Source organism: Aspergillus nidulans, chromosome VII (assembly GCF_000011425.1).
Source record: "Aspergillus nidulans FGSC A4 chromosome VII".
NCBI classification, from domain to species: Eukaryota; Fungi; Ascomycota; class Eurotiomycetes; order Eurotiales; family Aspergillaceae; genus Aspergillus; species Aspergillus nidulans.
In genome coordinates this window covers 1654686-1681206 of record NC_066263.1, presented here as the reverse complement: position 1 = coordinate 1681206, position 26521 = coordinate 1654686, and the positions used below count along the sequence as shown (strand labels likewise).

At 52.5% G+C, this 26521-nt stretch overlaps 13 protein-coding genes across 13 annotated transcripts, besides 1 other annotated feature; 5 read left to right on the top strand and 8 right to left on the bottom strand.

Annotated features, from left to right (window-relative positions):
- ANIA_10232 (BUD22 family protein) lies at positions 1 to 1559 on the bottom strand (the record flags this gene model as incomplete). Its single annotated transcript, XM_050612852.1, has 2 exons — positions 1 to 1149; positions 1224 to 1559. The coding sequence occupies 2 exons, from the start codon at positions 1557 to 1559 to the stop codon at positions 1 to 3; spliced, it is 1485 nt and encodes a 494-aa protein (XP_050468722.1).
- Positions 1 to 26521: part of a sequence feature (contig 1.27 1..113764(1)) that runs on past the window's edge.
- ANIA_10229 (complex I 30 kDa subunit family protein) lies at positions 1831 to 2947 on the bottom strand. Its single transcript, XM_050612851.1, has 3 exons — positions 2739 to 2947; positions 2023 to 2672; positions 1831 to 1967 (listed from the first exon to the last, which is right to left on the bottom strand). Exons 1-3 carry the CDS (start codon positions 2905 to 2907, stop codon positions 1914 to 1916), a joined length of 873 nt encoding a protein of 290 aa, XP_050468721.1. The 5' UTR covers positions 2908 to 2947; the 3' UTR covers positions 1831 to 1913.
- ANIA_10228 (CCR4-NOT core ubiquitin-protein ligase subunit MOT2) lies at positions 3364 to 6098 on the top strand. Its single transcript, XM_050612850.1, has 5 exons — positions 3364 to 3416; positions 3484 to 3550; positions 3627 to 3746; positions 3807 to 4175; positions 4227 to 6098. The coding sequence occupies exons 1-5, from the start codon at positions 3398 to 3400 to the stop codon at positions 6058 to 6060; spliced, it is 2409 nt and encodes an 802-aa protein (XP_050468720.1). The 5' UTR covers positions 3364 to 3397; the 3' UTR covers positions 6061 to 6098.
- Positions 6837 to 9065, top strand: ANIA_10231 (uncharacterized protein; the record flags this gene model as incomplete). Its single annotated transcript, XM_050612849.1, has 1 exon — positions 6837 to 9065. One exon carries the CDS (start codon positions 6837 to 6839, stop codon positions 9063 to 9065), a length of 2229 nt encoding a protein of 742 aa, XP_050468719.1.
- ANIA_01726 (thiamine pyrophosphate-dependent dehydrogenase E1 component subunit alpha) lies at positions 9271 to 11053 on the bottom strand. The gene is made up of 5 exons (XM_654238.2): positions 10854 to 11053; positions 10599 to 10786; positions 10474 to 10535; positions 10202 to 10411; positions 9271 to 10148 (listed from the first exon to the last, which is right to left on the bottom strand). Exons 1-5 carry the CDS (start codon positions 11012 to 11014, stop codon positions 9375 to 9377), a joined length of 1395 nt encoding a protein of 464 aa, XP_659330.1. The 5' UTR covers positions 11015 to 11053; the 3' UTR covers positions 9271 to 9374.
- On the bottom strand, positions 11400 to 12905 carry ANIA_01725 (T6SS phospholipase effector Tle1-like catalytic domain-containing protein; the record flags this gene model as incomplete). Its single annotated transcript, XM_654237.1, has 3 exons — positions 11400 to 11544; positions 11624 to 12653; positions 12710 to 12905. The coding sequence occupies 3 exons, from the start codon at positions 12903 to 12905 to the stop codon at positions 11400 to 11402; spliced, it is 1371 nt and encodes a 456-aa protein (XP_659329.1).
- ANIA_01724 (uncharacterized protein) lies at positions 13968 to 15921 on the top strand (the record flags this gene model as incomplete). Its single annotated transcript, XM_654236.1, has 5 exons — positions 13968 to 14255; positions 14305 to 14402; positions 14458 to 14808; positions 14865 to 15005; positions 15069 to 15921. 5 exons carry the CDS (start codon positions 13968 to 13970, stop codon positions 15919 to 15921), a joined length of 1731 nt encoding a protein of 576 aa, XP_659328.1.
- Positions 16841 to 17291, top strand: ANIA_01723 (extracellular guanyl-specific ribonuclease RntA; the record flags this gene model as incomplete). Its single annotated transcript, XM_654235.1, has 2 exons — positions 16841 to 16855; positions 16923 to 17291. 2 exons carry the CDS (start codon positions 16841 to 16843, stop codon positions 17289 to 17291), a joined length of 384 nt encoding a protein of 127 aa, XP_659327.1.
- Positions 17813 to 19333, bottom strand: cox10 (protoheme IX farnesyltransferase; the record flags this gene model as incomplete). The annotated part of the gene is made up of 1 exon (XM_654234.1): positions 17813 to 19333. The coding sequence occupies one exon, from the start codon at positions 19331 to 19333 to the stop codon at positions 17813 to 17815; it is 1521 nt and encodes a 506-aa protein (XP_659326.1).
- ANIA_01721 (putative monosaccharide-P-dolichol utilization protein) lies at positions 19532 to 20592 on the top strand (the record flags this gene model as incomplete). Its single annotated transcript, XM_654233.2, has 2 exons — positions 19532 to 20234; positions 20284 to 20592. The coding sequence occupies exons 1-2, from the start codon at positions 19608 to 19610 to the stop codon at positions 20590 to 20592; spliced, it is 936 nt and encodes a 311-aa protein (XP_659325.1). The 5' UTR covers positions 19532 to 19607.
- On the bottom strand, positions 20705 to 21560 carry med8 (RNA polymerase II mediator complex subunit MED8; the record flags this gene model as incomplete). Its single annotated transcript, XM_654232.1, has 2 exons — positions 20705 to 21362; positions 21436 to 21560. The coding sequence occupies 2 exons, from the start codon at positions 21558 to 21560 to the stop codon at positions 20705 to 20707; spliced, it is 783 nt and encodes a 260-aa protein (XP_659324.1).
- On the bottom strand, positions 22322 to 23564 carry ANIA_01719 (uncharacterized protein; the record flags this gene model as incomplete). The annotated part of the gene is made up of 3 exons (XM_654231.1): positions 22322 to 22929; positions 22986 to 23255; positions 23291 to 23564. The coding sequence occupies 3 exons, from the start codon at positions 23562 to 23564 to the stop codon at positions 22322 to 22324; spliced, it is 1152 nt and encodes a 383-aa protein (XP_659323.1).
- Positions 24761 to 25489, bottom strand: ANIA_01718 (uncharacterized protein; the record flags this gene model as incomplete). Its single annotated transcript, XM_654230.1, has 1 exon — positions 24761 to 25489. One exon carries the CDS (start codon positions 25487 to 25489, stop codon positions 24761 to 24763), a length of 729 nt encoding a protein of 242 aa, XP_659322.1.

Here is a 26521-nt window from a genome sequence, read left to right as displayed (position 1 = left end):
TCAATCGAAAACAACCTTCTTGCCCTGAAACGATGCCGTCGCCTTCTGCTCCTTCGCCTTCCTCGCCGCCTCCCAAGAAGGATGCAATGGCTTATCATCCTGCGGCTTTGTCTTCTTGCTCTTCGCACCCTGAGTCGTTCTCTCTTTAGCGGTGCTAGTACCACTCCCAAACCTATCCTTCCCACTCATAGCCATAGCATTCGACCCAGTCCCGAACTTCTTCCTTCCACGATCTCGATCCCTATCCCCATCGCCCGTAGCACCCTTTCTCAAATCCCACCCGGCATCTCTGCCCCCTTTTCCTTTACCTTTCTGCCCCTTCTGCTGCTCCGCCTTTATATGGTTCGCCGCAGCACCGTACTTCTTCTCCCAGAGTGCCCGACGCGCCTGCTGGCCCATCCGGTTTTTCCGCTTCGGGGCTTCTTCGAGCTCCTCAGGCTCGGACTCAGAACCAGACCAGTACCCACCCATCATGAGGGACGGGAGGAAGGTTGTGCTTGTCGCGGGGGTCTTGGAAGCGGATGTAGACTTGGGTTTCTTTGGTGGTGGCGATTGCGATGGGGAGGGCGAGCGTGATGGGGAGAGCGAGATGGACATGGAGGAGCGGCGAGCATGTCTTGATCCGGTATTATCGTTGTCTTCACTTAAGAGGTCGTCGTTGGAGTCTTCCGAGTCTGAGGCTAGTCGTGCGTCGAAGTGCGAGTAGTCCTCTTCGTCGTCACCACTCTCTGCATCCTTCATGTCTATATCCCGCTCCAGACCTCGCGCGTCTCGCGCATCGGCCTCATCCTCATCTTCAGACCCAGACACGGACTCATCCCCGGAAACATCCTTTCTACCCCCAGCCTGTTCTCCAGCCTTCCTCTTCCCACCGTCCCTCTCGTCCTTTTTCCCCTTCGCCCCGGCTCCTTCCAATCCAAACAATCCCCTTAATCCCTCCATAATACCCGGCAAGACATTCTGCACGGGATTCGACTTAAAAAGTCTCGCTGTAACATTCGCTTCCTCCGTACTCTTTGGTCCCTCAAGCTTGATCTTCTTTTCTTTAGATTGTTTGAAACGGTAGAAAACAGGTGACTCGGCAATCCGTTTCGTTTTGGCTAGCTGCTTGAAGAGATATTTTTCCGCAGTCGTAGTTGGGTCGAGGCTCTGCACCGAAGTCAGTCAAACGAGCTCATTCCGAAATCAACGAAATACACGGGGAAGGAAAAGGTTGAACCAACCTTCAAGACCTGAATCTCCCCTTCGATCCTCCTGAGAGTCTCCTCAGGACTAACATTCGACTTTGGTTTCGACTTCGCCTTTTTCGCATGCGCAACTGCGATCTCCGTTCCTGGTCCTCCCTTTGCGACTTTCTGCCTCCTCCCGAGCTTCTGCCTTTCAAAGCCCCGAGCGGTCTTGAGTGCGCGCGATAGCGACGTAACCCCGAACTCAAACTTCTGCTTTAGCCGGGCCGTTTGAAGTTTCAGGTGTTGGTATTCCTTTTCAGATAACTTTGGTTTCTGCGGTTGCGCCGTGTCGTTCGTGTCGGTCAGGTCGGAGAGTTTGCGTTTGGGCATTTTGCCAAATATTGCTTTCCTGTCTTGTCCAGGGATATTGTCCGGGTCTTCAGGAACGTTGGTGGTGTTAGCAATTCGTGACGGTGGTTGAAAGTTTGCGGAATTGGGAGGCTTTTTCGGTTTTGCGCATGCCAAGAGATTTTGACACTGGACTTCTTGATTAATTTTAATACCATGAAATCAATTGTTCTACGGCCTACGCAAAATTATATCAATTCAGGGCATTGCTTACGGCTTCTGTACAGTTTATGGCAGTAATAGCAAGCATTGAAACACCGATAGTTCCATCTAACGTAGACACGGTGGTATGTACATACAGAACTAGCAAAACAGAGAGTTACGGGTACAGAGTTTCTATTTCTTTTCTTCCTCCTTGGGCGGCTCAGGCTTGGGACTGGCGAGTTTGAACTACAGCTTCTATTAGTGATATTCCAGGACAGTGTCATGTAGATGGTTGACGTACCGACTCGGGAGTCCTATCCCGACCAGCACCAACAGGCTCCCAGGCCGTGGTACCTCCCTCGAAGTTTCGGAACGCTTGAGTAAGTTCAAGGGGCTCAATGACAATGCGCTTCTTCTCCTCGTCGTATCGGAGCTCAGTGTATCCAGTCATAGGGAAGTCCTTGCGCAGAGGGTGGCCGTCGAAACCATAGTCCGTCATGATACGGCGCAGATCCGGATGACCAGTGAAGAAAACGCCGAACAAATCGTACACCTCACGCTCGTACCACAAAGCTCCTTCATACAATCCAGTGATACTGGGCACAGGGCTGGCCTCGTCGGCGTAGGTCTTGACACGAATGCGTGAGTTGTATCGAACACTGAGAAGATTGTAGACAACCTCAAAGCGCTGATCCTTAGTTGGGTAATCAACAGCGGTAATATCGGAGACAGTCGTGAATTCAGCCGAGGTGTGATATTTGAGGAAGGTGAACGTTGGGATAATGCCGGAGGGAGGGACGTAAATGCAGAGCTCATCCTTCCAAACGGAGAATTGCTGAACGTGCTTGGGCAGACAGGCCATTATGTATTGACCGTACTGGTGCAGGCTATCGGCCTTGTCCTGGTACTTGTCGGCCGGGTTGACGACGGGAGCGCGGAGAGGACCGGGGGCTGGAATCGATCAGCAAATCAGTCACCAAAGTATGGGTTTGGGGGAAAAGGCAGCAATTGACGTACGAGGCCGCGCTGCGTGACGCATGTTGGGGGTATCAGTGCCAGCCGTTGTCGCCTTGGCTACCTGCTGCAGAGGGGTCGAAGAAAAGGCACGGCAATTGCGGGATGACCGGGCGGCCGACGCCAGGGAGCGGCCAGAGCCCAGCCGCATCAGAGAGCGAGGAGCGGCCATATTTATTGCAGCAATCCCAACACAAGTGGTGAGGCAATTGGAGGGCGGATCGGACGGCGGGAGGATAGACGTCGGCCTCGTCCCAAAGGGAGCTTTCGCGTAGTACACGTGACCGCAACACGTGATTGGATGACAAAGAATGCAAAATATGCAAACGCAACCCAACACATCAAAGCTTCAACTTTGATTCTTGTCTCTTTGCCTCCACGCATTTCTCCGTCAGTGCTTGCTTGTGTCCCTCGCCCTCTACGCCGATCCCCATATTACTCCATCTCCTCCCTCCGGGCTTTTCTACTTCACGTCACCGAACTAAACTCGACTTTCCATTTACCTCTTTCCTAACCGTCTCCCCTGCCCCTTCCGCTGGTTTGGTAGATGGGCTTTTGCATTTGACCTTGCTACGATTCGTCCCTTGTCTATTATCCTGGCGTTGCCTCCTCACAATTTGACGCAATAATGTCAAGTCGCCAGCAGATCGATTCCGTCATTGATGATGACGATGAGTTCTGGTATGTTGCCATATAAGTTGGCTTGGATCTGCTCGTGATTAGGAACTGACACCTCGGTCTCTTGTAGCCCCCTCTGCATCGAAGAGTTCGACTTGTCGGATAAGAATTTCAAACCATGCCCCTGCGGATATCAGGTACGTCTAATGACCTCCTAACGGGTTGCGACAGCGCTCCACGGCAAATTGATTATCAGTCTAACTTGCAAATCAGATTTGTCAATTCTGTTACAATAATATCAAGACTCAAAACGAGGAAGGTCGATGCCCAAATTGTCGACGAGTTTATGATGAAAGCACTATTCAATACAAAGTGCCCGACGCAGATGAGTATGTTTCCGCCAACCTGTTTCGTATGTTCCCGTTCTTGGCGCTGATAGGTCTTTCATATTAGGTTCAAAGCAGACCTTGCATTAAAACACCGCAAAGCGGCTGCCGCGAAGAAGAAGGAAGCAGAGAAGCGGGAAATTGAAGCCTCGAGTCGAAAAAACCTTGCCGGCGTCCGTGTTGTGCAGAAGAACCTCGTCTACGTGATTGGTCTCAACCCTACAATACGCGACGAAAGCCAACTGCTTCAAACTCTGCGCGGAAAAGATTACTTCGGCCAGTATGGGGAAATTGAGAAGATCGTCGTCAGTAAGGCTAAGCCTGGCGGTAACCCGAACCAAGGTATAGGCGTCTACGTTACGTATGCTAAGAAGAGCGATGCTGCGACCTGCATTGCTGCGGTGGATGGTTCAGGGAACGGTGACAGGATTCTAAGGTATGCTCTACTTGTATTAATCCTAGTATTGCGGTTTGCTGACATGGTTAGGGCGCAATATGGAACCACTAAATATTGCTCGTCCTTCCTGCGCAATGAGCAATGTCATAATAGGAACTGCACATTTTTGCACGAAACAGGCGAAGACAGCGATAGCTACAGTCGCCAAGATCTTTCGTCAATGAATTCACTCCCGAGTCAACAACGGCCGAACGGTACCGCCGGCCCAAGCTCTGCCACCCCTCCGTACATTGCACGGTCTTCGGCACAACCAATCTCGCAAACATTACGACGACAACCAAGCAAAGACGACGCTGGTGGGACTGCGCTTCCATCATCTGCTAGTTGGGCAAACAAAGATTCGGCGATCAATCGAACACGACGTGCCAGCCTGACAGGTAGCCAAGCTTCTCAAAGCCCACGATCCGCTCTCGCGACAGTTGCCACGCCCTCGGACGATACTAAGCGCGTTGAAAAACAACAAACGCAACAAGATCGTCCTCAGACTACTCAGACTCCCTCACCGGAGGCGCCATCATCAAGTCCTCCCCGGCCACCGTCGGCACAGACCCCCGCCGATAAAGGCACGCCGCTTTTAGATAACCTGTTGAAAGCTGTCAATTCTCCGTGCTTCAAATTTATTTTCTCCGCGGCTGGTCTCCCACCAGACGAACTTGCTCTCATCGATAATCATCCGTCGCTCATCGACCCATACGGTGGCGTAAAACGTCGCGCTATGCGTGAGAAGGCTGAGCAGGAACGCACCAAGCGAGAACAGGAACTTCTACAGTCTGTACCGGCCGCTACTGCCGAAGATGAGGGTCGTGAGAGTGGCAGTCTCCAGCTCGGTGGTGAACCAGACGATACTAATCCTCCGCGAGGTCGTGCGGGTCGCGAGTCTCATGGTGCTATTCAGCCCCCATCACAACAAGGCACAACTACAAGTTCAGCTGTTGGCTCTCCCGTGTCCGCTGCTAGCCATCACTTCCAGGGCATCAACCTAAGTAACCGCAGTTTGACACCATTGCAACAGCAGCAACTTATGCTTCTCAAGTCCGCTGGTAATCAACAGGCAGGCCTTGTCGATCCCATGCAGTCAGGGGTCGGTTCTAATGCGTTGGATCATGCCGCGCAAGCTCGGCAGAGCCTGCTGCAAAGCCAAGCTGCCCAGCTTAATGCTCTCCAGCAAGCCCAGAGAGGCCAGAATTCGCGGTTCTCATTTGCAGACGCCAATGCCAAGAACCTGGCCAATACCCGGATGCTGAACCAAGCCTCATTGATGCAGTCCGGTACACCTAATCCGCTTGCCGCCCCTAGTCCACAGCATAGTCTTGCCAGCAATTACTACACCAGTGGCGTTCAAGGACCTCCTCCAGGCCTGAAGACAGCGGGTACTCCTCCTGTTAGTGGTGGCGGTATGTTTGCACAAGGTCACGGTTTCACATCAAATGTCAATCTGTTGGGTGGCAAACAGGAAGCCAACCCCGAGTTAATGCGCGAGCTGCTGCGCGGCCGCAGCGGTACCAATGCAAGTGGTTTACCGGATCAAGATAGTAAGCGTGAGTTATTATTTCCTTCCCTCCTCCAGCACCAAACTCCCCCTCCCCTGACTCCTGTCAATGGCCTTCTCAGCTCTGTCTATGGCGCTCAGGCGGGGAATACCTCCGACTCTGGGTCACAGAAGCAGAGGAAGAAGGGGAAGAAGCAAAGAAATGCTAACACTTCCTCTGCTGGAGGCGGTGTAGTACATCTTGCAGACCCGAGTATCCTGCAGGCGAGGATGCACCAGGTCGGTGCGAATGCTGTTGCTGGTCAAGGACTGTATGGGAGTCAGGGTCAAGGTGGGTACGCCATGATGTATGGCAGCGGTTTCAACCGTTGGTGATTGTTGTTTCCCTCTGCACCTCCTTGGATCACATCTTCACGTTTCATGTTCTCTGTTTAATGATGACTACCCTTTTTGCATCTGGTTTACTTTTGCTCTGGTTCGCCTTCATTCTTACATTCTCTTTGTTACGACATGATATCATATCTATTCTAGACGGCTGTGGAACATGTTTTTTTTCCTCCACGTACGCGTTTAATTCGATGTCCAAAATTTTCTCCTGCAACGTTTTCTACCCTGCAATGAAGCATTAGCAACGGCTCTCCAAAAACAAGAGATTGGGGCGGGGTGTGCGTTTGGCGTCTATGTTTATGGGATCAAGTGTGTCTTTTCTGTTTCTTCTCGACCCCACCGCGGTCCGCGATAACGGGAGGTTCATTGCATTCATGGACATGGTGTTTTCCCATCATCTTGTCTTGGTGGTCGTCACATTTGCTCGTTGCGCAGCCAAGCTGGGTTGAGCCATCAGCATCTTTGCGGCCGTTGGTCTGAGCATGGTTTTATGTACGTTAACCTCCCTGGCCCGGATTAAAGCAAAGCTGGGTTTTCTACATGAAACCAATTTCTCACAAGAATTGTTCATATAGACGTGGCGGCATGAGTCCGCCTGGCCAGTTCGACCACGGTGTTTTCTGTAATTATCTGCCTGCCCTTTCGTATCCGACCGCTGTCTATTGTCAATGGTCTTATTTCGTTTTTCTTTCTGTTTCATCAGTCTTCCTTGGAGACTTCTCTTATCAGATCGGGACTTCGTGCACTCTTACTTTGACTTCGAGATGCTGACCAACGACTTCTTAGTTGACGAGGAATTCCCACCTCTCGGTACGACACCAAAGGACAAACGCTCGGTTGACAGCTTTGGTTCCCTGATGAGATCACAGCTTATGAGTGACTCTCAACCACTGGGACGTTCTGGGACCCCGAGTCTCCCACCAGGCCTGCCTCTTCCCCAAGGCCACTCCATTTCTGCCCTGTTCCAGGATCAGTTCAAGTCTTCAAGCCCGGTATCATCCGTTTCTGGTCCACCACCCGGGCTGGAGGTGCCTTCTCCTTCATTAGCAGCCGCATCCCGGAGCTCCGAGGATGATGCGACGGGCCTCGCGGCGAAACCAACCACGGATAACAGGCAGCTGCCTAACAGGGCCACGAGTGCTGCCGACGTTTCGTTGGGTTCCCCTGTAGCGAAGTCTGCCACTAGAGTCCGTTCCCAGCCAAAAGAGGAATCAATGCCTGCTGCTGAAAAAAGGGGCAATCAGCCAAAACCCGCGGGGTCCAGCGAAGGCAAAGTATCTTCTGCTAAGGTCAAGCCGATGAAGCTGGATCTGAGCTTCAATACTCCTCTGGCCCCTGAGCCTGTCCAAAAGGCTGAACCTCCTCCATACCAGCTCTCAGCTGCCCCTGCCACCGCTGTTAATTCTCGACCCAATACGCCACTAACTGGCGCCTCGCGGGTTTCGGATTCACCGGCGCCTCGTCAGCCTCGTGTACTTCGCGTAGTCGACACACCAAAGGCAGAGACTCCGCCTCCGATGTCTGCCACTCAGTCAGTCGCATCTTTCTCATTAACAAGCAAGGTCCGCTCAAGACGGCCAAGTGCTTCTTCTCAGAGCCGCTCCGATACCCCTGGTGATATTGGGTCCGAGGCGGATCTTTATACTTCTACTTCAGCTTCGCGCGCGAACTCCCCTCCCGCATCATCGAGGATAGGTTCTGCGCCAGTGAGGTCTATCACCAAAAGCCAGCTCAAAAAAGAGCGGAAACAGAAGGCCAAGGAAGCAGAGGCCAAAAAGCAGGAGACAGCGCCGGTGACGGAGGAGCCGGTCATCGCTCCAATTGTTGGTAGAAAGCGAAAGACCAAGAAGGCCCCTGCCGAGTCGTCTAATCCTCCTCCGGAGAACGCTGCTTCTACCACCAAGCCTACTGTTGCAGTTACCAATGAACCCACTGAGAAGGTCGAGCCAGCTAAGAAGTCCAAAGCGCCTGAAACCGTCTCAGAGTCAAAGCCCCCACCATCCGAAGCGAAAGCGCCAGTTGAGGAGAAAAAAAGCGAAGAGTGGCGGTCCAAAAATACTGTCGAACAGTTGTTAAAGGATGCGGAAGCCACCGGCGTTCCTCTCAAAGAACTCTTCGCCGAGCGCACTTCCCCTCTACAAGTGTTGCTTTCGCAGCTTCATAAATCGGGCGCTCTGGATCTCAACAATCATCCTTTGTTCAACCCGTCCAACCTTAATCAGCGCTTTGACATGAAATGCACTTCGGACGATTATGAAGACCTCAAGCAGCCGATTGAGCTGACCGAGCAGCACCGTAAAGCACTACTGCGCGGAGAGCCAGTGCGGCTGGGCTCGGATTCTCCCTCGCTGAAACATAGATGCCTTATCAGCCCCCGCGGTTGCGTCCTCCACCATTTATCTCCCGAAGAGGAAGACCGCTACCTCGCCCTAGAGAAGAGCATCTCCTGGACCATCGACTCCTTCCAAGAATACCCCGCCATCCCCGTCACCGAACCGGATGCCACAAACCGCGGCGGCGGTCTGGACGCCCTTTTCGCCACGCCTGAGAACTTCAACCTCTGCTGGGTTGACGAAACTTCCACTGGAGGCATTTCCGCACAATCTCCCATCTCCGTTCACTCCACCACTGAAGGAGGCACCCTAACGTCAATCCCTCCCAACGTTCTCTCCGCCATGGAAGCAGACAGCACACGCAACCACAACTGGGCAATTTCCAACGCCGCCGAGCTCATGAATGCAACAGCGACGTCGGTCCGCTCGTTTGCTGCCGCCACTGCAAAACACATGCTTGGTGCTGCTGGCGTGGTTATTGGGAATATTCCTGACCTTGACGATGTTGTCGGTATGACAGATGAGGAGCTGCGTTCGTTCGCGGTTAAGAGCCAGAAAGAACTTGAGGCGTCGAGGAAGGAGCTCGATGCAATTGACAAGAAGCTCGGAGCGTTGGTGAAAAGGAACAGGAAGCTCGCGCAGCAGGCTTTAGCTACTTAGCGCACGTGCTTTGTTTGCATGGTATCACGAACCTTACATTTGTACATTTATGTCTTCAGCGTGCACTTGGTTGTATTACTTGTACATTTGTTTTCAGTTTTACAGTTTTCTCTGTCCTTTTAAACATCTTAGACCTGTTGCCTATTACGGTATACTTACCTCTAGACTACCTGGGACATATGATCGAATAAACATCATATCACAACCGTTATATTATGCATATCACAATGTCTAACCTTGGCTTTGCCGACGTAAAATGTGGAAAACAGTCCGTGTAAGTCTATACGCAAACTAAGCACGACGACACTGCTACGAGTCCAGTCCTTTGACTCCTCCTTCAAACGAGCGAAGGTCATACTCTTCCGGATACTCCTCCAGAATTCTCCTCAACTCCTTCATCTGCTCCCTCGCCTCCTCCGTAACCTCATCATATACATCCTCAAACGCAAATCGAATAGCCGGCTTCTTCGCCCTCTCCGCCTCCCCAAACTCTCTCAGTACTTCCTTTCGAATACTCTCCCTAGCCTGCCGCTCCATATCCTCATTCCAAATCCCCTCATTTTCAAGCCACTTCCGGAGCCTGATGATTGGATTATCTCTTCTCTTCCAATCCTCAACTTCTACGCGCGCACGGTACGCAAAGCTATCGTCGGACGTGCTATGGTGCGAGACACGGTAAGACATCGCCTCAATAAGTACCGGTTTTCCTCCTTGAGAAAGGGCCAGAGTTCGAGCAGCCTTCATAGCCTCGTAAACAGCGAAGATATCATTTCCGTCGACGCGGATCGTGTCGATCCCATAGCCCACCCCGCGGCTGGCAATTCCGTCTCCCCGATACTGCTCTAATGTGGGCGTAGAAATGGCGTACCCGTTATTTCGACAGATGAAGACCACTGGGCAGGATCTTGTAGCGGCGATATTGAGACCAGCGTGGAAGTCGCCTTCACTGGCGGCGCCTTCACCAAAATAGCATGCGACAATGCGTGGTGGCGTGTCGGGATTCTGTAGAGCTTGGAGTTTCAGTGCGTAGGCAGCGCCTGAGGCCTGTGGTATCTGGGTCGCTAGGGTGGAGGAGATTGTATGCTGGGTCAATTTGTCAGTGTGAACTTCATCAAAGGGAGGAGGGATAGAAGTACGGTTTTCGGATACTCGCACCCGTAGTGAACAGGCATATTCCTTCCTCGACCGTTATCATTCGCATTGGCGAAGAGCTGGCTCATGAAGTTCTTTAGCGCAAAGCCTCGCTGCTGAAAAACGCCGGTTTCGCGATACTGTGCAAAGACGACATCGTCCGGTGTTAGAGCTGCTGCGGAGCCAACGCTGATGCCTTCTTCACCGGCTGAGACCTTTCGAGAATGTATCTCATCAGCAAAAACTGCCCTTCTAAGGCTAGGAAGAGGTCTCGTACCATATAAAAGCTTAATCTCCCCTGCCGTTGTGCCTCGAACATGATCACGTCCATAATGCTCACTGTATATCGCATACCCATTAATGCTGAAAATAGACTTATAGGAATGTACACCCAAAACCCACCCGTTAACATATTCCTATACCACGCCAACGCCTCTTCATTCGAAACACTGAGCTCGCTACGACTTTTATCGATCAGCACACCGTCGGAATCCATAACGCGGTACGTTGGAATCCCAGGTTTATCCATTGGGTTGATGAAGGCCATCTCCGTTGTGAATTTGCTGTTGACTGCGCCGGGAAATCGGACTCTACACATTGCATGATAGTTGATTAGCTTTCTCGACCTACTCTATATTGTAGAAGGTGGGGACTTACCGATCTGACCCCGGACGCTGGGAGAGGGATGTGCTCCATCGCTTGTGGAGGGAGAGTGGGTATGAGGACCGAAAGGGATGTTGAAGCGGAGATTTGAGAAGGGAACAGCGCACGGCGTGCGCTGACCGTACTCGGCCCGGTAGATATATTAGAGGAGTCATGGCTGTGTTCTTTAAATGATTTGAGTCCTCAAAAGAAAAGGAGTGGGAATGGGAGGTTTTTTTGTACGATTGAATTCCCCAGACTGAGGCCCTGGGAGAGTGCGGAGAAGCGGTTGGCGTCGGAGGGTTAAACGTCACGGCCCGCCAGTAGCCGAAGCTCCCTTATCGACTCGGGCCATTTATATCTGGGCATTACTGTATTGTGTTTTATTATAATAGCCTCGTCGGGTTGATCTTTCTTAGGGTTGAGGACCTAAAAGTCAACTAGCTGGTTGGGCCTTGTATAGAAACAGTTACTACGCGCTCTCTCAGATGGACTATCAAACCCAATTATACACATATGACTTCGAAATGACATATAAAGAAGCCGGCGACAGGTAGACATTCATGGTGAACATGTTCCGTCGCTTCTCTTCTGCATATGCCGCCGGTCATCATCGACAAGATTAGGAGGCAGGTTTGGGTTATCGCCACCTGGCTTGGGCACAGGAAAATCGTCCAGAATGCCGGACTCTAACATCTCGTACACACTGGGGTGAATTGTCGCACCACATGGAATATCCCTCGAAGCTCCAAAATTTGGTGGGAGTCGTCGCGGAACCCACTTACCCTTCTCTAGCTCGAGACGAGTTGCCAAGGGGAGGACCTCTGTTGTGAGAGACGTCATTACGGAAGAACAGGTGAACTGGAAAATTGGGAGACGAACCTAGGATCCACCATAGCATAACAGACACAGCGCTTCCGCCATGTCCAAAGCGCAGCTTATCGTGCGGCTTGTTTGTCTTCTGTGCTATTTGATACGCTGCAGTGCCGGGCTCCTCATCCCTACATAAAGAGTGAGTCGCAACCCGTTTCATGTTTTCTACATTTTCCGACATGAATTCCAGCTTGCTGTCCGAGCCAGGCAGGTTTAACACTTCCTGTATCATCCAGTGAAGAGCGATATCTGATAGGAGGTGCTTCTGTCCCTTGCTTAGAGGCCACCCGCCGCCGACATCGCCATGGTTTCCAGCAAACCAAACTTCTTTCAAATCTATCGAGTCTTTGTCCTTTGGGTCAATATGAAATAACGCAGGTTTGAACTTTAGCCGGCGCTCGTGTATCGAAACAGCGTGACGAATATGCCGTGCCGAAGGGCTGGCGATGTACCGGTATGACTTGCGGAAGAACGGTATCTCGAACTGACCAACGCTGTTTACGCAGTCAAAAAGACCGAGGAAATGCACGCCGACGTCTGGACGGCAAAATGTCGTCTTGAACTTATGCATATACCGCGCTAACTCGCGGTCTTCTTCAGTCTGTGGCACGTTCCCCCGAGAGCTCTGATAGCGACTGAACGTGTCCCAGGCGAATGGGACCATTTCTTCATTACCGCGTGAGAGGAGGCCAATGTTATGGATCATCTCGGCTAGGAATCGGGCTGTGTATGCGCCGCGCGAGAAACCGAAGATATAGATATGGTCGCCAGTGGAGTAATAGCGCATGATGAACCTGTAGCCCGCGATAAGGTGGCTGGCAAACGATACGCCTATTCCTTGATCTAGCAGGGCGCTGACGCGCGCTCTGAATCTCGTCCACCAGCTAAACCCGCTGGTCTGGCGCGAGGAACCTCTAACATAGGTCAAGGTCCCAATCCCGGCTGTATGCGCACTAGTTAGTTTTTTCGTTTTGAAGTGGTATTGGTAGTCAGCTTACGCTGATAATAGGCATATTGGCCGGGTTTATGCCGCTCAAGCGACTCATAGATTTTGACGATATTTGTGTCCTCCTCGGTTCCCATGTACTGATTCCCCGTGCCATCGAAGCAAAGAACAAGCCGACGAGGCTGCGGTACCGAATCATGGGCCGACTCGGGACCGCCGAACGGGCCATTATGGGGCGGAGGAGGCATAATTGACTCGCTTGACGCTGGTGCCAAAGTATCCCTCCAGGTTCGACCGAGTCCAAAGTGAATTTATAACTTCACGGACTGAGGTGAGATAGCAAGGTGTCATAGCAGCTGGGCTGGGCTGAGCCGAACACCATGTAAGATATTGCGTCTTGTCCCTGCGGGCTCTATCCACCACGAAGCCTGATTCGAATGGCGATCGTCGGCTGCCCAGACCAGCCGTTCCTTCGTGGCATGGTGGCTGGAGGATTAGTGGGCGTGAACAGTTCATCAAGCGGTCGAGTAAATGGTGCCAAGGTGATCATGTATGCTAATTGCAACTCTGCCCATCCTTTGGACCTTTCACGCGGGTTTAATTCGCTGGAAGATTCAGAATTGCAGTTTGAGGCCTTTGCCGTGGTGCAGGAGTGCAGAAAGTTCGCAGATCTTGGCTCAAGGCTCGAGTCTCGCGAACATCAGCGACTTGATAGGCGAGAATTGTGCCCACCTGACCGAGAGTACAAAGATCAGCATTCAGATCGGTCAGTAAGCTGCAAAACACCCTTTGACGCCCTACCTCGCTCTCGGAGTATATCTTCCAGCGCAACGAATCAGCCTCCTTGAGACCGCTTGGAAGACGAGAATCGCATTATCATTTCTGCAGTTGACACTCAGCTTCTCAGGTGATGGAACGTACTCCATATGTTTAGCTGGAGCAGTGGCGACAGAGTGAGATCAGGCGAGGAAGCTGAGACAATGTGGGCGATGTCATGTCCAGTTCAAGGGTGCTGGAGAACATTCAAATCGCTGCCTCAGGCCAACAAATTCATATATATTGAAGATTCGAGATATGAGATTCGGGGATCGATTTCCGACAGCACAACTTGACATTTCGAAAACGTGGGAGGAGAGACAAGTTATGGCCGAGAAAGTCAGGCAGCCTTGTTTTTGCGCAAACAAATTCGCATCAGCGTCTTGATATGTCAGCACCCCCTCTCTTCTTTGCTCTCATGTCAAGCCTCCAAATTCAACACTTCTAAACGTCCGTCAGTTCCAAAGGCCACCAAAGGTCCGTTTTCAGACGCAATGGCGCTCGTTTCTACCCTGCATCACGAGCTTGCATTACCGGTGCCAAAGCTGGAGCCAGCTACAACAAGCCCACTCTTTGTCTCGAATGAAACCAGCCTACGCCAATCTGCAGATAACACTGCAGAAGATACCGTTACAAACAATCATCAGGATGCACCCGTTTCTCCTGTACAAGCAGAGCCGGGACAGACACGACAGGTTTTCGAGCGAGCCCCATTGCCTGAAAGCAGTCGATACCGCCAGTTGGCTATCACTACGCTGATTGTCATTTCGAACCTTGTTCAGGTGCGAGCTCTTCTATTTCGGCATGCTCACGGGATACTGACTGAGACAGATGATTGTTAACTTTGCCGGTATTGCCGGTGGCCGAACATTCATCGAGTCCATGGGAGTAAAACAAACTTACGCGACCTGGATTGCCGCAAGTTACGGGTAACCCCCACCCCCAGAGGCATAACAGCAGGAAGCTAAAACACGGGGAACTCAGTCTCACACAGGGAACATTCGTTCTCGTGAGCGGCCGTCTCGGCGATGTCTACGGCCACCGCAAGATGCTCCTAGGCGGCGGCGCCTGGCTCGTACTGTGTTCATTCGTCGGTGCCTTCGTCCACACGAATTTCTTCGCATTCGTGACGATGCGCGCACTTGCTGGCGTTGGGGGTGCATGTATTATGCCTAACGCGGTGGCCATGATTGCGATCACCAATCCTCCAGGGAGAGTCCGAAATCTCAGTTTAGGATTTTTTGCGGCATCAGCGCCGTTGGGAGGGTACTTCTCTGCGCTGTTCCTTGGGGCTTTCATGGAGCATACGCACTGGCGGTGGTTCTTTACTTTTGTGTGAGGCATATGCTGTTCTTCTCTAGTTTGCTGGTGGTACAGCTGACGATAAATAGGGCGTGCCTTGGGGCCGTGACATTCATACCTCTCTGGCTTCTCAGCAACAACCAAGCAACGTCAAGTCGAAATGAAAAGATCGATTGGCTGGGTGCTGCACTGGGGACGAGCGCGTTGATTCTATTCAATTTCGTCTGGAAGTGAGTTGGACTGACATACGTAACGTGTCTGCCAATTCCAGCCGCTAACACCTTACCTGCCAGTCAAGCGCCGAGCGTAGGCTGGTCAACCCCCTACGAGATAGCTCTACTCGTGCTGTCAGTCATCCTGTTCAGTTTTTTCATCATTTGGGAGCACAAAATCTCGCATCCCATTATGCCACCTTCCATATTCAGAGCGCCCTCCTTCGCCATTCTCGTCCTGGTTATCCTCCTCGACTATATGACCGTCGGTACAGTGCTTTGGTACCAGCTCCTCTGGCTTCAAGACGTCTGGGGCTGGTCCACGCTTCAGTTCGCAATCGGCTGGACCCCCTTTGTCATCTGCGGCACATTCGCAGCCTGCCTGGCAGCCTGGCTAATACCCCGGCTCGCAGCTCAATGGATCCTAGCACTCGGCTCGGTAACAGTCATGGTCTCAACTGTGCTAATTGCTACAATCCCACTGAAACAAAGCTACTGGGCGCAAATGTTTCCCTCCATCGTACTATTTTCGTTTTGCCCTGACCTCGTGTATACCGCTGGTCAAATCATAGCTAGTAACACGGTCCGACGACACCAGCAGGGCGTTGCGGGGTCAATCATCGGAACACTGAATCTGTATGGGAACAGTTTAGGGTTGGGCTTCGCGTCGACTGTTGAGGTGCAGATTGCGAAGACCTCTGGGAACAATATTACCGGGTACCGCGCCGCGTTATATTTCGGAGTCGCGATTAGTGCCATCGCACTACTTCTTGATGTTGCATTTGTGAGGAGAGTCAAGGACGAGCGAGAGGGGTGGGAGGAGGGAGACCAAGACGGAGAAGCGATTGAGTTGGCTCAGGCTGCCACGACGGGTGCTCAGGTCTCGAGGCTCGAGGCGGGACAGGGGTCTTCTGTCGTTCAAAGAGTCGAGTAATCTCTCAATGACATCCTATCCGGTTAATAATTGATGTGATAGCCCTGATCGACACTGCGCTGATGCCAAATGGAAACATCTGCTACAACGCTGATAACGAGAATCGAGGCTGGTGACGACAACAATTGGTTTAGCGACTGTTTGACACGACGATACAGATTCATATCGCGAAGGTGAAGACCATGCGGAAACTGGCAATGCAACGTCCAACGGGCACGGAGAACTACCTGGATGCGGGATAGTGAGCGGTTATTAGTGTTGTTCTGGTCCGAATTCATCTGCGATCATCGGCGAAATCAAGATAGATGTTGAATTGATAGCAGAAGCATGGCAATTCAAGTATACCGGACCTCGCCTGCCTAGAGCAATCAAGCCAATGACCACTGATATCCTCCACAAATGCCACATGTAGCTGCCAACATGTCCCACATGGTCAGCCAGTATACCCGAAGTCGAGTAGTATCTTGGAAACGGCCATGATCCAGCGCGCGAGATTGAAAGATCGACATCAGCGGCCACTCCCTATCAGACTACTCCATATAATCTGCATGATCATATCCAGTGATCTGATTGGCTCACCCCCTGAACCCCCTCCCCTGCCAATTCCTCAGACCGCTGATCAGGGCCATGTGAACCATTGCTCGCCTACTCAGAGTACACCCACACGCCTGCCAAGGCCTCCTTTGATACGAAACACTGAATAAGTGGATGCGATGTAACCTCGGGGTTGGTCAGCCTTGTTGTTGTTTAGCTTAGATGGATCGGAGGAGGCCGATTGGGTATGATAGCTAGAGAGTTCACGGATACAGATCCTGGTATAAATAGGGTCCGTCTATCCATTCTGTGTAGGTAAAGACCAAGCGCACTTCTATACCATAAGGCAGATTTAGCAGGTTTTCACCACAAGGACGCAGACGAGATGTTCCAAGTCAAGGTACTATCTGCTAGTTCCCTTTTATATTCCACTTGATTAAACAGAGTATACTCACGAAAATGTCCAGACCCTCCTCACCCTTCTCCTCTCCACCTCTCTCACCGTCGCCCTCCCAGCGGTCGAGACTCGCGACTGCGCCTACACCTGCGGCAGTGTGTGCTACTCCTCATCCGCCGTCTCCGCCGCTGCAAATGAGGGCTACAGCCTCGAGCAGTCCGGCGACGACGTCAACGACTACCCGCACGTCTACAACAACTACGAGGGCTTCGACTTCAGCGTCGATCCTACCTACTATGAGTTTCCCATCCTAAGCTCTGGACAGATCTACAGCGGTGGTTCGCCCGGTGCGGACCGTGTGATTTTCAACGAGGATGGAGAGATTGCGGGCGTGATTACCCACACGGGGGCCAGCGGAAACAACTTTGTTTCCTGCTAGGGGGCTTACTTCTAGCTTATTCTCGAGGAAAAGAATGGATTTAATACACCTGCTCATGAGTTCCGCCCAATGGTTTAGGCGGTCCATTGGAGTAGCTGCTGCAGCCATGAAGCCCTGGATACCTACTACAGCATGATCCATACACTACCGACTGTAGATGAAGCGGGGGTTCCCCGGTGCGCTGAATGTATCAGATATGTCCAATCCTGATCTGGCAATAAATTGCGTATTTCGCAGGATGCGCGCATCGAGCATAGTTGAGGTTGTTGGATCCCTCTTGAGGGACGGTAACTAAGGACTAGAGCCAACGTTGAAGGGGGTTTCAAGGCACTGTTTCGTTACCAGTCAGACTGAACTGTTGAATGTAGCAGCCCTGCTGGGCGCTTTTTGTATTCGCGTATATATGTACATCTAGTCGGATTAAGAGCAAGAACACACCATATCCCCTATGCAAAACGCCACCGTTTACCAAAACAATGTAATACAAGCTGAGAAGAGAAATTAAATCCATCATTCTTCAGTCAAACAACCGGGCTTGAGGGACTGGTAGGGCTCTGGTTAATAGTTTTCCCGGGAGAAACCTCCTCATAGTATACGTAATCATCGTCGTCGTCTTCAATCGGCTGGCCAAAGATGCCTCCCCAGACACCGTCCCAAAGGCCCTTCTTCGTGACGAGAGCTCCAACAAGGAGGATTGGCAATTGCCAGATACTGGCCCAGAACAAGCCTCTAGCAGTACCATTGGCACCCTGGTGCTTCCAGAATCCGTAAGCCTCTTTCGTCAACCAGCCGTTGGCAACAGTGCTGCTAACTAAGAAGCCATGTCCTACAATCCCTGCCCACCAGAGACCAATGGAGAGAGGAAACATGAGGACTGAGTAGCGCAGGGCGACGCGAGCGTTGCGCGCTGGGTTTGTCCAACAAAGCATCTTGTATCCGGCTCCCTTGTATTCCTCGCGGATGGTGTGCGATAAAGCGTTGAAATGAGGAAATTGCCAGGCAAAGAGGATCCCCCCAAGAAGCCAGCCGCCGAGACTGTTTTCGCCGAAAAGCATGTCCCTCCAGGTGTCATGTCCCGTTGTTGCTCCTTGCCCTGCTGCTGCAACCCAACCCATCATTGGAGGAATACCACCCACGATAGCACCAATCCAAGTATTTATCACATGCATTCGCTTCAGTGGCGTATATACAAACGCGTAGAGCGCGATATTAGCGGCGGACAGTCCAGTTACCGTGGGGTTTGTTCCGAAGTATAGCAGACCCAACCCCACGGCGGCCGTTGCAATGGCAAAGAATACGGCCGCACGTCGGGTGACGAGACCACGGACCAGAGGCCTGTTGCGCGTCCGTGACATTTGGGCGTCATATTTCGGTTCGAAAATCATGTTCAAAGTGTTGGCGCTACAGGCCGAGAGGAATGTCCCGGTCGTCAAGTAAAGGAATGTCAAGGTGGAGGTAGAAAGGGTAGGAAGCGGCGCGATTGTAGGATCGAGAGCAAGGATAGAGGATACCGGGTATATCCCATATGCCGAAGTTGTCGAGAGCAGGACCAAGAAGGAGAGACGGGGTTTAGTGAGCGCGAAGAAGGCGGCCAACTTGCGGCGCAGTGACGTTTTGGGGAGCGTTGAAGAGAAATTCGACAGTTGCGCGGAGGCATCTGGTGGAATCACTGGTTCGGCGCCATTGTTTTGTGCTGCCGCTTCCTTTAACCGCTTTCTTCGGCGATGAGGCAACTCCGACAGCTCCGGTGATGTGCTGGGCGTTGAATGTCCACGATTCAGCTGGCTGGGAGAATTGCTAGGAGAAAGCGACGTGAAAAGAGATGGTTGTGGAGTCAGATGACTGTCACCCTTATGCGAGGAAAAATACGTCTTGTTCACAGAAGAAGACGGTGATTGCCCAGCAACAGTAGATTGTAACCGCGAGATCGAAGCGAGCTTGTTGACTGCGGGGAAAGAAGGCCGGCTGCGGTTGAGGCATTGTAAACATAAGGGCGACTCTCGAGCCACTCCTAACCTCCCGAGAGAAGACCGGAGGATCATGACGGCAGATGAGCGCCTGCGAATTGACAGCAGAGCACACTGTTGAGGTCAATTGCCGATATGAAGCCTAAGACGGCGCGGGAGAAAATCGTAGGTCAGACGATAAAGACCAAAAGCGCAGTCATTTTTTGGAAAGAGCCACTAAGAGCCCTGGGATGGTCATCGTACCACTCTTTCTCTTGCCCGTCAGCTTCCCCTCAGTTCCTCCAGACTTCTAAGGCTAGCTCCAGGCCTGGAACACCTCGTCTGTGCTCTAGCTCCATCTTACACCACTATGGACGTCATTCAGAAGACGCTCGTCGAGCCTCTCCAGCCTTACCTCCGGCCCGTCGTCGCGTCAGTACCGCAACCTGTCCACGATGCGATTGTCTCCTTGATCGGCTCAAGCTGCCACAACACGCTCGTCGTCAACCTTGACCTTGCCCAGGATCCGGAATGCACATCTCTTGCGATCTCTAAAGCTCTGGGGATTGGTATTGTTGGCGCTAGTGGAATCGTCAAGGTTCCCCAGATTCTCAAGCTCATCCGCTCCGGCTCATCTGCGGGTGTGTCTTTTGTGTCGTATGCGCTTGAGACCGCCAGCTTGCTCATCACGCTTTCCTACGGAGTGCGCAACCAATTTCCTTTCAGTACCTACGGCGAGTCCGCATTCATCGCTGCGCAGGATGTTTTGGTAGGGGTATTGGTCTTGACATATGCCGGCCGATCTGCAGCAGCGGCTGCGTTTGTTGCAGTTGTGGCAGCGAGCATTTATTCCTTGCTGGTTGACACTTCTATTGTTGATGCTCAAACCATGGCCTACCTTCAGGCGGGCGCAGGAGCTTTGGGTGTTGCCAGCAAGGTGCCCCAGATCCTGACTATCTGGCAGGAAGGTGGAACCGGACAGCTGAGTGCTTTTGCGGTATGATCATTTCAGGACTACCGTTGCGGAAATTTGCTAATGTAATCAGGTGTTCAACTACCTCGCAGGCTCCTTGTCCCGTATCTTCACCACCCTTCAGGAGGTCGACGACAAGCTCATTCTGTACGGCTTCCTCGCTGGTTTCTCCCTAAACCTCATCCTCGCCGCCCAGATGCTGTACTACTGGAACAGCCCTACGAAGACCGAGAAGGAAGAGGCGAGCAGGTCACGGAAGCCTGCGATCAAGGCCGAAACTTCTTCCTTTAGAAGATCGCCCGCCTCGTCCGCTTCGCCTTCCACGGCTTCTCCGTCCCCCAAGCCATCCGGCAGGACGCCTACGACCCGTCGACGCGGTTAGAGCATTATTTAATGGGTTTAGTCTCTCAGTTTAAGTCGGTCTAAAAGTTATAATTCGGACAGGCACTAAAATGAATCGCTAGTATATACAGTTGGCCCGTAGCTTTGTTGAACTACCGTACCGCCGGCATAACACCCGTAGTCATGTACCGTAGGATCTCGTTGATCGGCACCAGCGGCAAAGCGTGCTCCCCTGCTGCAGCGCCAGCGTTATCAGGCGCACCATCAATCCTCCCTCCAAACCCAACATCCATCTCTTCGTCTTCTTCCTCGCTCTCATCATCATCCTCTAAAACCCTCTTCAACCCCAACTCCGCAACAACCTGCTGAATCCCCCTCTCCTTCTCCTCCAACGTGAAATTCCCTCCCCAGTTCCTCCTTCTTGCCTCTGAGTTCGCCTCAACAGGCGCCCACTCCCACAGCGCCGCGAGATCATCTTCGCTGAGCCTACCTCCAGCGCCGGCGCCCACCACGCCCGCATTCATCCCAGCTGCAGAAGCCGATGGCAACGTTGAGAACATCCCCGTCGACCCTGAGGATCCCTGAATAGCGGAATTATCCGCCTTCCGCCCTCTGCTCACCCAATCCTCGACCCTGGGATCAAGTTTCGTGCGCAGAAGCTGTTCGAGCGTATTCGCATGCGTTTTGGTCGGGAATTCCGGCGCTGGGAGGGCAGATATACTCCGTAGAAGCTCGTGGTTCTCAGAGAGGTGCGTGGAGATGGATTGGAGATTGTTGGAGATGATGCTTGCTTGCGTTTGAAGAGAGGACCTTTGAGCGGTAATTGTTAGTCAATTGCTAGAAAAGGATTGAAAGAAGCAGGGCTTAAATAGAAAATACGGACCATGTTGGTAAAGGATCAGATTGGTTTAGGCTTGTAATCAAGGAGCCCAAAGAGTGCGTTAGTTGGATGAGGCGCTGGCGGGATTGTTCGAGGGTTTTAAGGTGGTCAGGGGAGAGGGTCGTCATTTTCTAGTCGCTTGGTTCCCAGTCCTCACTAATAGGAGTGACGGTATAAGTTTGAAGTGTCGTAGAGGGATTAAATAGTGTCTGGTTTGGCTAGATCGTGACGAGGAAGAGAAGGGGAGTTGAAAACAGCCGCCTGGAATTGAGGTCTGACACTTCGCACGGCGACCCACCACATTCGTACCTATGCGATACATAGTGGCCCCGATCATCTTCTCGGTCACCCGGAATGCCATGACATGTTTACCTGCACCATGATATATTTAGATAAAAGTATCTTGGTAGCACCTCTTGGAAGGTGAATATACTAATAATATTCTCTTGGCCGTGAGTTGGAGGTGCAGTAGCCTGAAACACGCCGGCGCGTAGTCCGCCTAGGCGCCAGTGCTGTGGAATTTATAGAAGGACTCACCCCGGGGTTTCTCTTGCTCGTCTCCAGACAACATCAATCTCTATCTACCATTAAAAAGCGTACAACTTGCTTCATACGTTCCATATTAACAAATTAGTCTTCTTTCAAGGGTATCTATTCAACATTAAACAGTTGGCAGCAGGCATGACTTTGATATACGTCAAAAAGTGGGATCAGGGTACGCTCAAGCACGGTATAATGATGGGGATGGAGATGAGGATGGGGAGGGACATATCCGGGCCCGACACGCCATAGAGCTATGCAATTTTAACAAGAAAGGCAGTTAGAACCTGACTGGGACGGGCTTTGCACTCAAGAGGGAGCAACAAGGCACGGTGACGACAGGCCGCAATTACTCCTGCCTCCCCTTGCCATTATTCGGCGGTGTCTGCTGAAAATACGTTTGCTGCTGATACGGCTGCACTTGTGCCTGCGGCACCTTCTCTTCGGGCGAATACGCCGTCGACGGGGACGCAATAACCGGTTCCACGACCTTTGAGTAACCAACCTCCTGAGAGCGCCCATCTTTATCAATAAAGCCGAAGCCGAAGCCCGGAGACTGCGCATATCCATGATGCGGTTGTGGTGAGTACACAGTGGGCCCGTACATACCCTGCGCCTGCGCGGGGTACTCCATTGCCCATTGTGGGGTGCTAATTCCAGTGTCGTTCCAGCGCGCGTGAAGGTGTGCAGGCTGGCGCAGGCGACGGGCCTTCTTACGACGGGAGCGGATGAAGAAGAAACACCCTAGCGCGAGGATACAGAGCAGGATCACGAAGCCAAGGATTGGCATGGCGATTATGAGGGCTAGATTGGAGTTGTCGCCGTCACCGTCGCCGGAGATGAGGTCTGCCGAGGAAGAAGGGAGGAGCGACTCGGAGAAGATGCGGCTGGGTGTGATGGGGAATTCTTCTTCAGTGGGTGTTTCGAAATGGCAGTTGTAACGGAGAGATTCGAGGACTGCATTTTGTTGGTGAGTTAAAGATGTGGGAATGGGGACAAAGGTGCCGACGTACAGTTGGCCAGGTATACCTGGGGCCTCACTTCATCGGAGGTCAGATTATAGCACGCATTACAATCGGTGATCTCGTTATCGGCGAACGAGGCGGTATCGCACCAGGTCTCGATATTCTCGCCAGAGGGGCTGTCCAGTTGGTATTCGACTGATGATTCGATGTCTTTGCACGCAACTGGGCAAGAGTTGGAGCTGTTGGTCACCTTCTCCGGATACCCATAAACGCATGACGAGAAGGCAAAACGAAGGTTGACTGTCCCGGTTAGTATGACTGTCAGTTGATCCAGACCATGGAAGAGCACGTACAAAGACCCCATTCAACATCCGACTGTCTTGACGCATCGTCTACAAAGGTGCTCTGCAGCTGGCATGCAATGCAACCCTCGAACTTCCTCCCTGCCTCGGTATTGTTGTACTCGCTATCAAAGCAGACGATCTCGGACGGCAGTGTAGCATTGGCTGGGCTGCAAGCACTTTCACACGGTGAGCCTGGCGTTGTCCGCAGTGCAGAAGCGAGTCTGAGAAGACCGAATACTGTCCATCTCGAGATAGTCCTCTTGCTGAAGCCTGAGGGACCCATCTTGAGCTGACCAGCGCAGCACAAATCAAACCGCAGCGAATCTCAAACCCAGAAGAGCCGCGCAATCGTTGGCAGACCTTTCTGGCATCGAATCCGACCTTCCCTTACAGAGGAGAAAAACAAGGTAAGCGAGCGAAGAGCACTTGATGTATCGTAGAATTATAATAGCCTTATGAGGAGATAGGCGAAGTCTTCGTCTTAAGGCAAGGCTCCAGTCGCACGATCAGCGCCCAACCGACATCCGAACTCGATTCACTTGCTGCAACTCCAAGCGAAGTCCAGGTTACCCTGGCAGAAACCAAAATTGATAAAAGGCCGGGTGGTGCAATCTGCTCCAAGGCGCAAGCTTGGTCCAAGACATGACCGGTCAGTGGCCGTCGTTCGATCACAGATGAACGCTGGGGGCATAAACAATAGTTACGCGCACACTAGCGCAGCCATCCTGCCCCTCACCGGGCCAGACATCCGGCCAGCAGCTAATCAAGAAATGAGACACCGGCAGGGGACCGCAGAGGATGATTGGGGTCGAGTGTGACGGGATGATGGGGGATTGGGCGTGGGCGTGGGCGGGGATGTGATGTGACAAGAGATGCAGCCTGGCTTATGCGCGCTTCGGCAATCTCATTGGGCTACGCTCGATTCCCTAACACAGTAGTCGGTGACAAGGAGCAAGCGAAAACCTGGACTTCGAGTGCCAGTCAAAGGATTCTAATCTCCAGAGCATATTCACCTGCCAATTGAATTATTGGAGGGCAGACGACCAGGATTTGGTGGCCGACTGTCAGTAACGGAAGACCCCCGCCGAAGTCGTCACGGAAGACCCGGGGCCAGAGCAATTATTAAGCTGGAGTGGACTAGCAATAATGAGTAGATTTATAGATCAAAATACAGGGTTTATTTGCTTGAATCTGGTCAGGTCTGACACTCCACATGCCCGTACCTGTCATCCGTCTTGCCCTCGTCCCCTGCTTGTACCACCCAGTATTCCCAAGTACAGTCACAAACAACCACCCAATAAAGCAAAACGCCACTATGCAGGCCGTATCTTCGCGCGTGGCTAGGAAATCAATAGCGAAAAATCAAGGTGGATCGCAACACAAACAACGTGGACGCTGTCCAACAGCGGATAGTTCCATGACTAGGGTCTCCAAAACACTGAAAAGCAAATATCAACAACAAATAAAGAACCCCCCCTCTTAGCCATACAGATCGTCGTACGAAGGGACCAGTTCCTGCGATGCAGTGTTCGGGACCGCGTCACGAACCTTTAGCCCCTTCTGAGGCTTCTTGTCAGGCAGCAGTTGTAGCGGTGTATGTTGCGCGAGTCGAGGATCGTCGGCGCTGAAACTGGTTCGCTGCGAGCTCGCCGTCACAGGCACCGAGAAGATCGGGTCTGGAGTCGTGCTCTGGCCGCTATGGCGCCGCATCCGGGAAGTGACTGATAATGGCGGCGATTTCGATCCACGAGAGTGGGCATCATCTCTTCCGAGCCTCCGCGGGGACCCCAGCGTGGAAACATTGTCGCCAGCTTCGTCCGCCGAATCGTCTTCAAAATCCTTCTTTTCCCAGGATTTTGGTAGAGTGATAGGTTTTGGCTGGACAGGCTGCGCTTTCGGGAGGCGCGGTTTCGTCTTTTGACGTCGTAGTTTCGAGTCGTAGTAGCCTGTCGGCATGTTCAATGAATTAACAGGGACCTCATTTCGAGATCTCGCATCCTCGCCTCTGATTATATGTGGCCGAGACGACTCTCCAGAGCCGTGCTTGGGGCCATGATCGCGATCAGAAGAGCTGGCGGATACCGGGCTGGTCCCTGCTGAGGCTCCGTACTGGCTCCAGGAACCCTCGTTGGGCGATGAAATGGCCGTATCACCCCATCGCGGGTCGAGCTCCGACGAAACCTTGCGCTTTCTCCGGATTCTGTGCATGATGGCCGTCATAATTTTCACGGGATTTATCATGTAGCGGGAGCCTGTGGAGGACGAAGGTCCGGTCAACATAGGCCTTGGGAACGAGGGTCTATGTAGGCTCAAAAGGGTTGCGGAACATGCCAGGTAAGGGCAGGGATGGGATAGAACCACATGCAACTTCACCAACGCAGTTATATACGGCTCTGCCTCAGATGTTGGAAGCCCCCCTGTGCGGAGGGCCAGTACCTGCCGGAGAGAGCAGCAAAGGTGTAAACAATGCACGCAAGAAGCCTCTGCATGAGATGGTGTGCCTCTATCGAAGCATAACCCAAAGGGTGACCGCAACGAGACTGAAAATGAGTCCACGTCAATGGGAGGATGACAGGCGCGCAATCGAGATCTCCTCGATCACAGCTCAAACGGGCAAACGAGGTCGGACATCCTAGGGACTATGAGCTGATGGTGGTGCAGAAGACGCGTACCGGGCCCGACAGTCTGGTTGAGCACCCCTCCTTGTGTCTCGTTGACGGCAGGATTGTGAAAATATTGGAAAATATTGGTGCCTTTTGGAACCTTTTGGAGACGAGTGCAGCGCCACGGGTGATCAGCCGGAGTCATACGCAGCCTTTGGGCATCGCAGCGGGATGAAAAGCGCCACCAAGCGCGGTAGGATGGAACATCATGCCAGATCCAGAGCGTAAGCTTAGAGGCAAACACTGGGGTTCAACCTGCAATGGCTTCATCAGCACAAAAGAGGGGTAACAGAGTTGCGGCACAGTCAACGTGCCTGAGACGATGTCAATCCAGATAGAGGAGCGGCTGCAGGCAGGCTGACGGTCCGCTTGGCACAGCGCTTCGCCGCGCTCTTGAGCAGGGGGTGGAGGGGAATCCAAGCGATGCAACCTAGGAACGCGGCCATGGGTGCTGATGGGGATGACGGGTTGACGGGGACGGACTAGAGTTGATGGCGACAGACTGGAATTGACTGGGACCGACGGGGCTTGACGGAGACTGACGGGGCTTGACCCGGGGGGGGGGGGGGGGGGGGGG

Bases quoted from the DNA above. Each gene is read 5' to 3' on its own strand.
- ANIA_10229 (XM_050612851.1), bottom strand. From the start codon at position 2,907: ATGGCCGCTCCTCGCTCTCTGATGCGGCTGGGCTCTGGCCGCTCCCTG. The intron at 2,673-2,738 runs GTACGTCAATTG...GATCGATTCCAG, and splicing joins GCGTCACGCAGCGCGGCCTC to CCCCCGGTCCTCTCCGCGCT. The intron at 1,968-2,022 runs GTACGTCAACCA...TAGAAGCTGTAG, and splicing joins GGGATAGGACTCCCGAGTCG to TTCAAACTCGCCAGTCCCAA.
- ANIA_10228 (XM_050612850.1), top strand. The intron at 3,551-3,626 runs GTACGTCTAATG...CTTGCAAATCAG, and splicing joins CATGCCCCTGCGGATATCAG to ATTTGTCAATTCTGTTACAA. The intron at 4,176-4,226 runs GTATGCTCTACT...TGACATGGTTAG, and splicing joins AACGGTGACAGGATTCTAAG to GGCGCAATATGGAACCACTA.
- ANIA_01726 (XM_654238.2), bottom strand. From the start codon at position 11,014: ATGACTCCTCTAATATATCTACCGGGCCGAGTACGGTCAGCGCACGCC. The intron at 10,412-10,473 runs GTACGAGACCTC...CATTCTCGAAAG, and splicing joins GGAGATTAAGCTTTTATATG to GTCTCAGCCGGTGAAGAAGG. The intron at 10,149-10,201 runs GTACTTCTATCC...AAATTGACCCAG, and splicing joins GGTGCGAGTATCCGAAAACC to CATACAATCTCCTCCACCCT.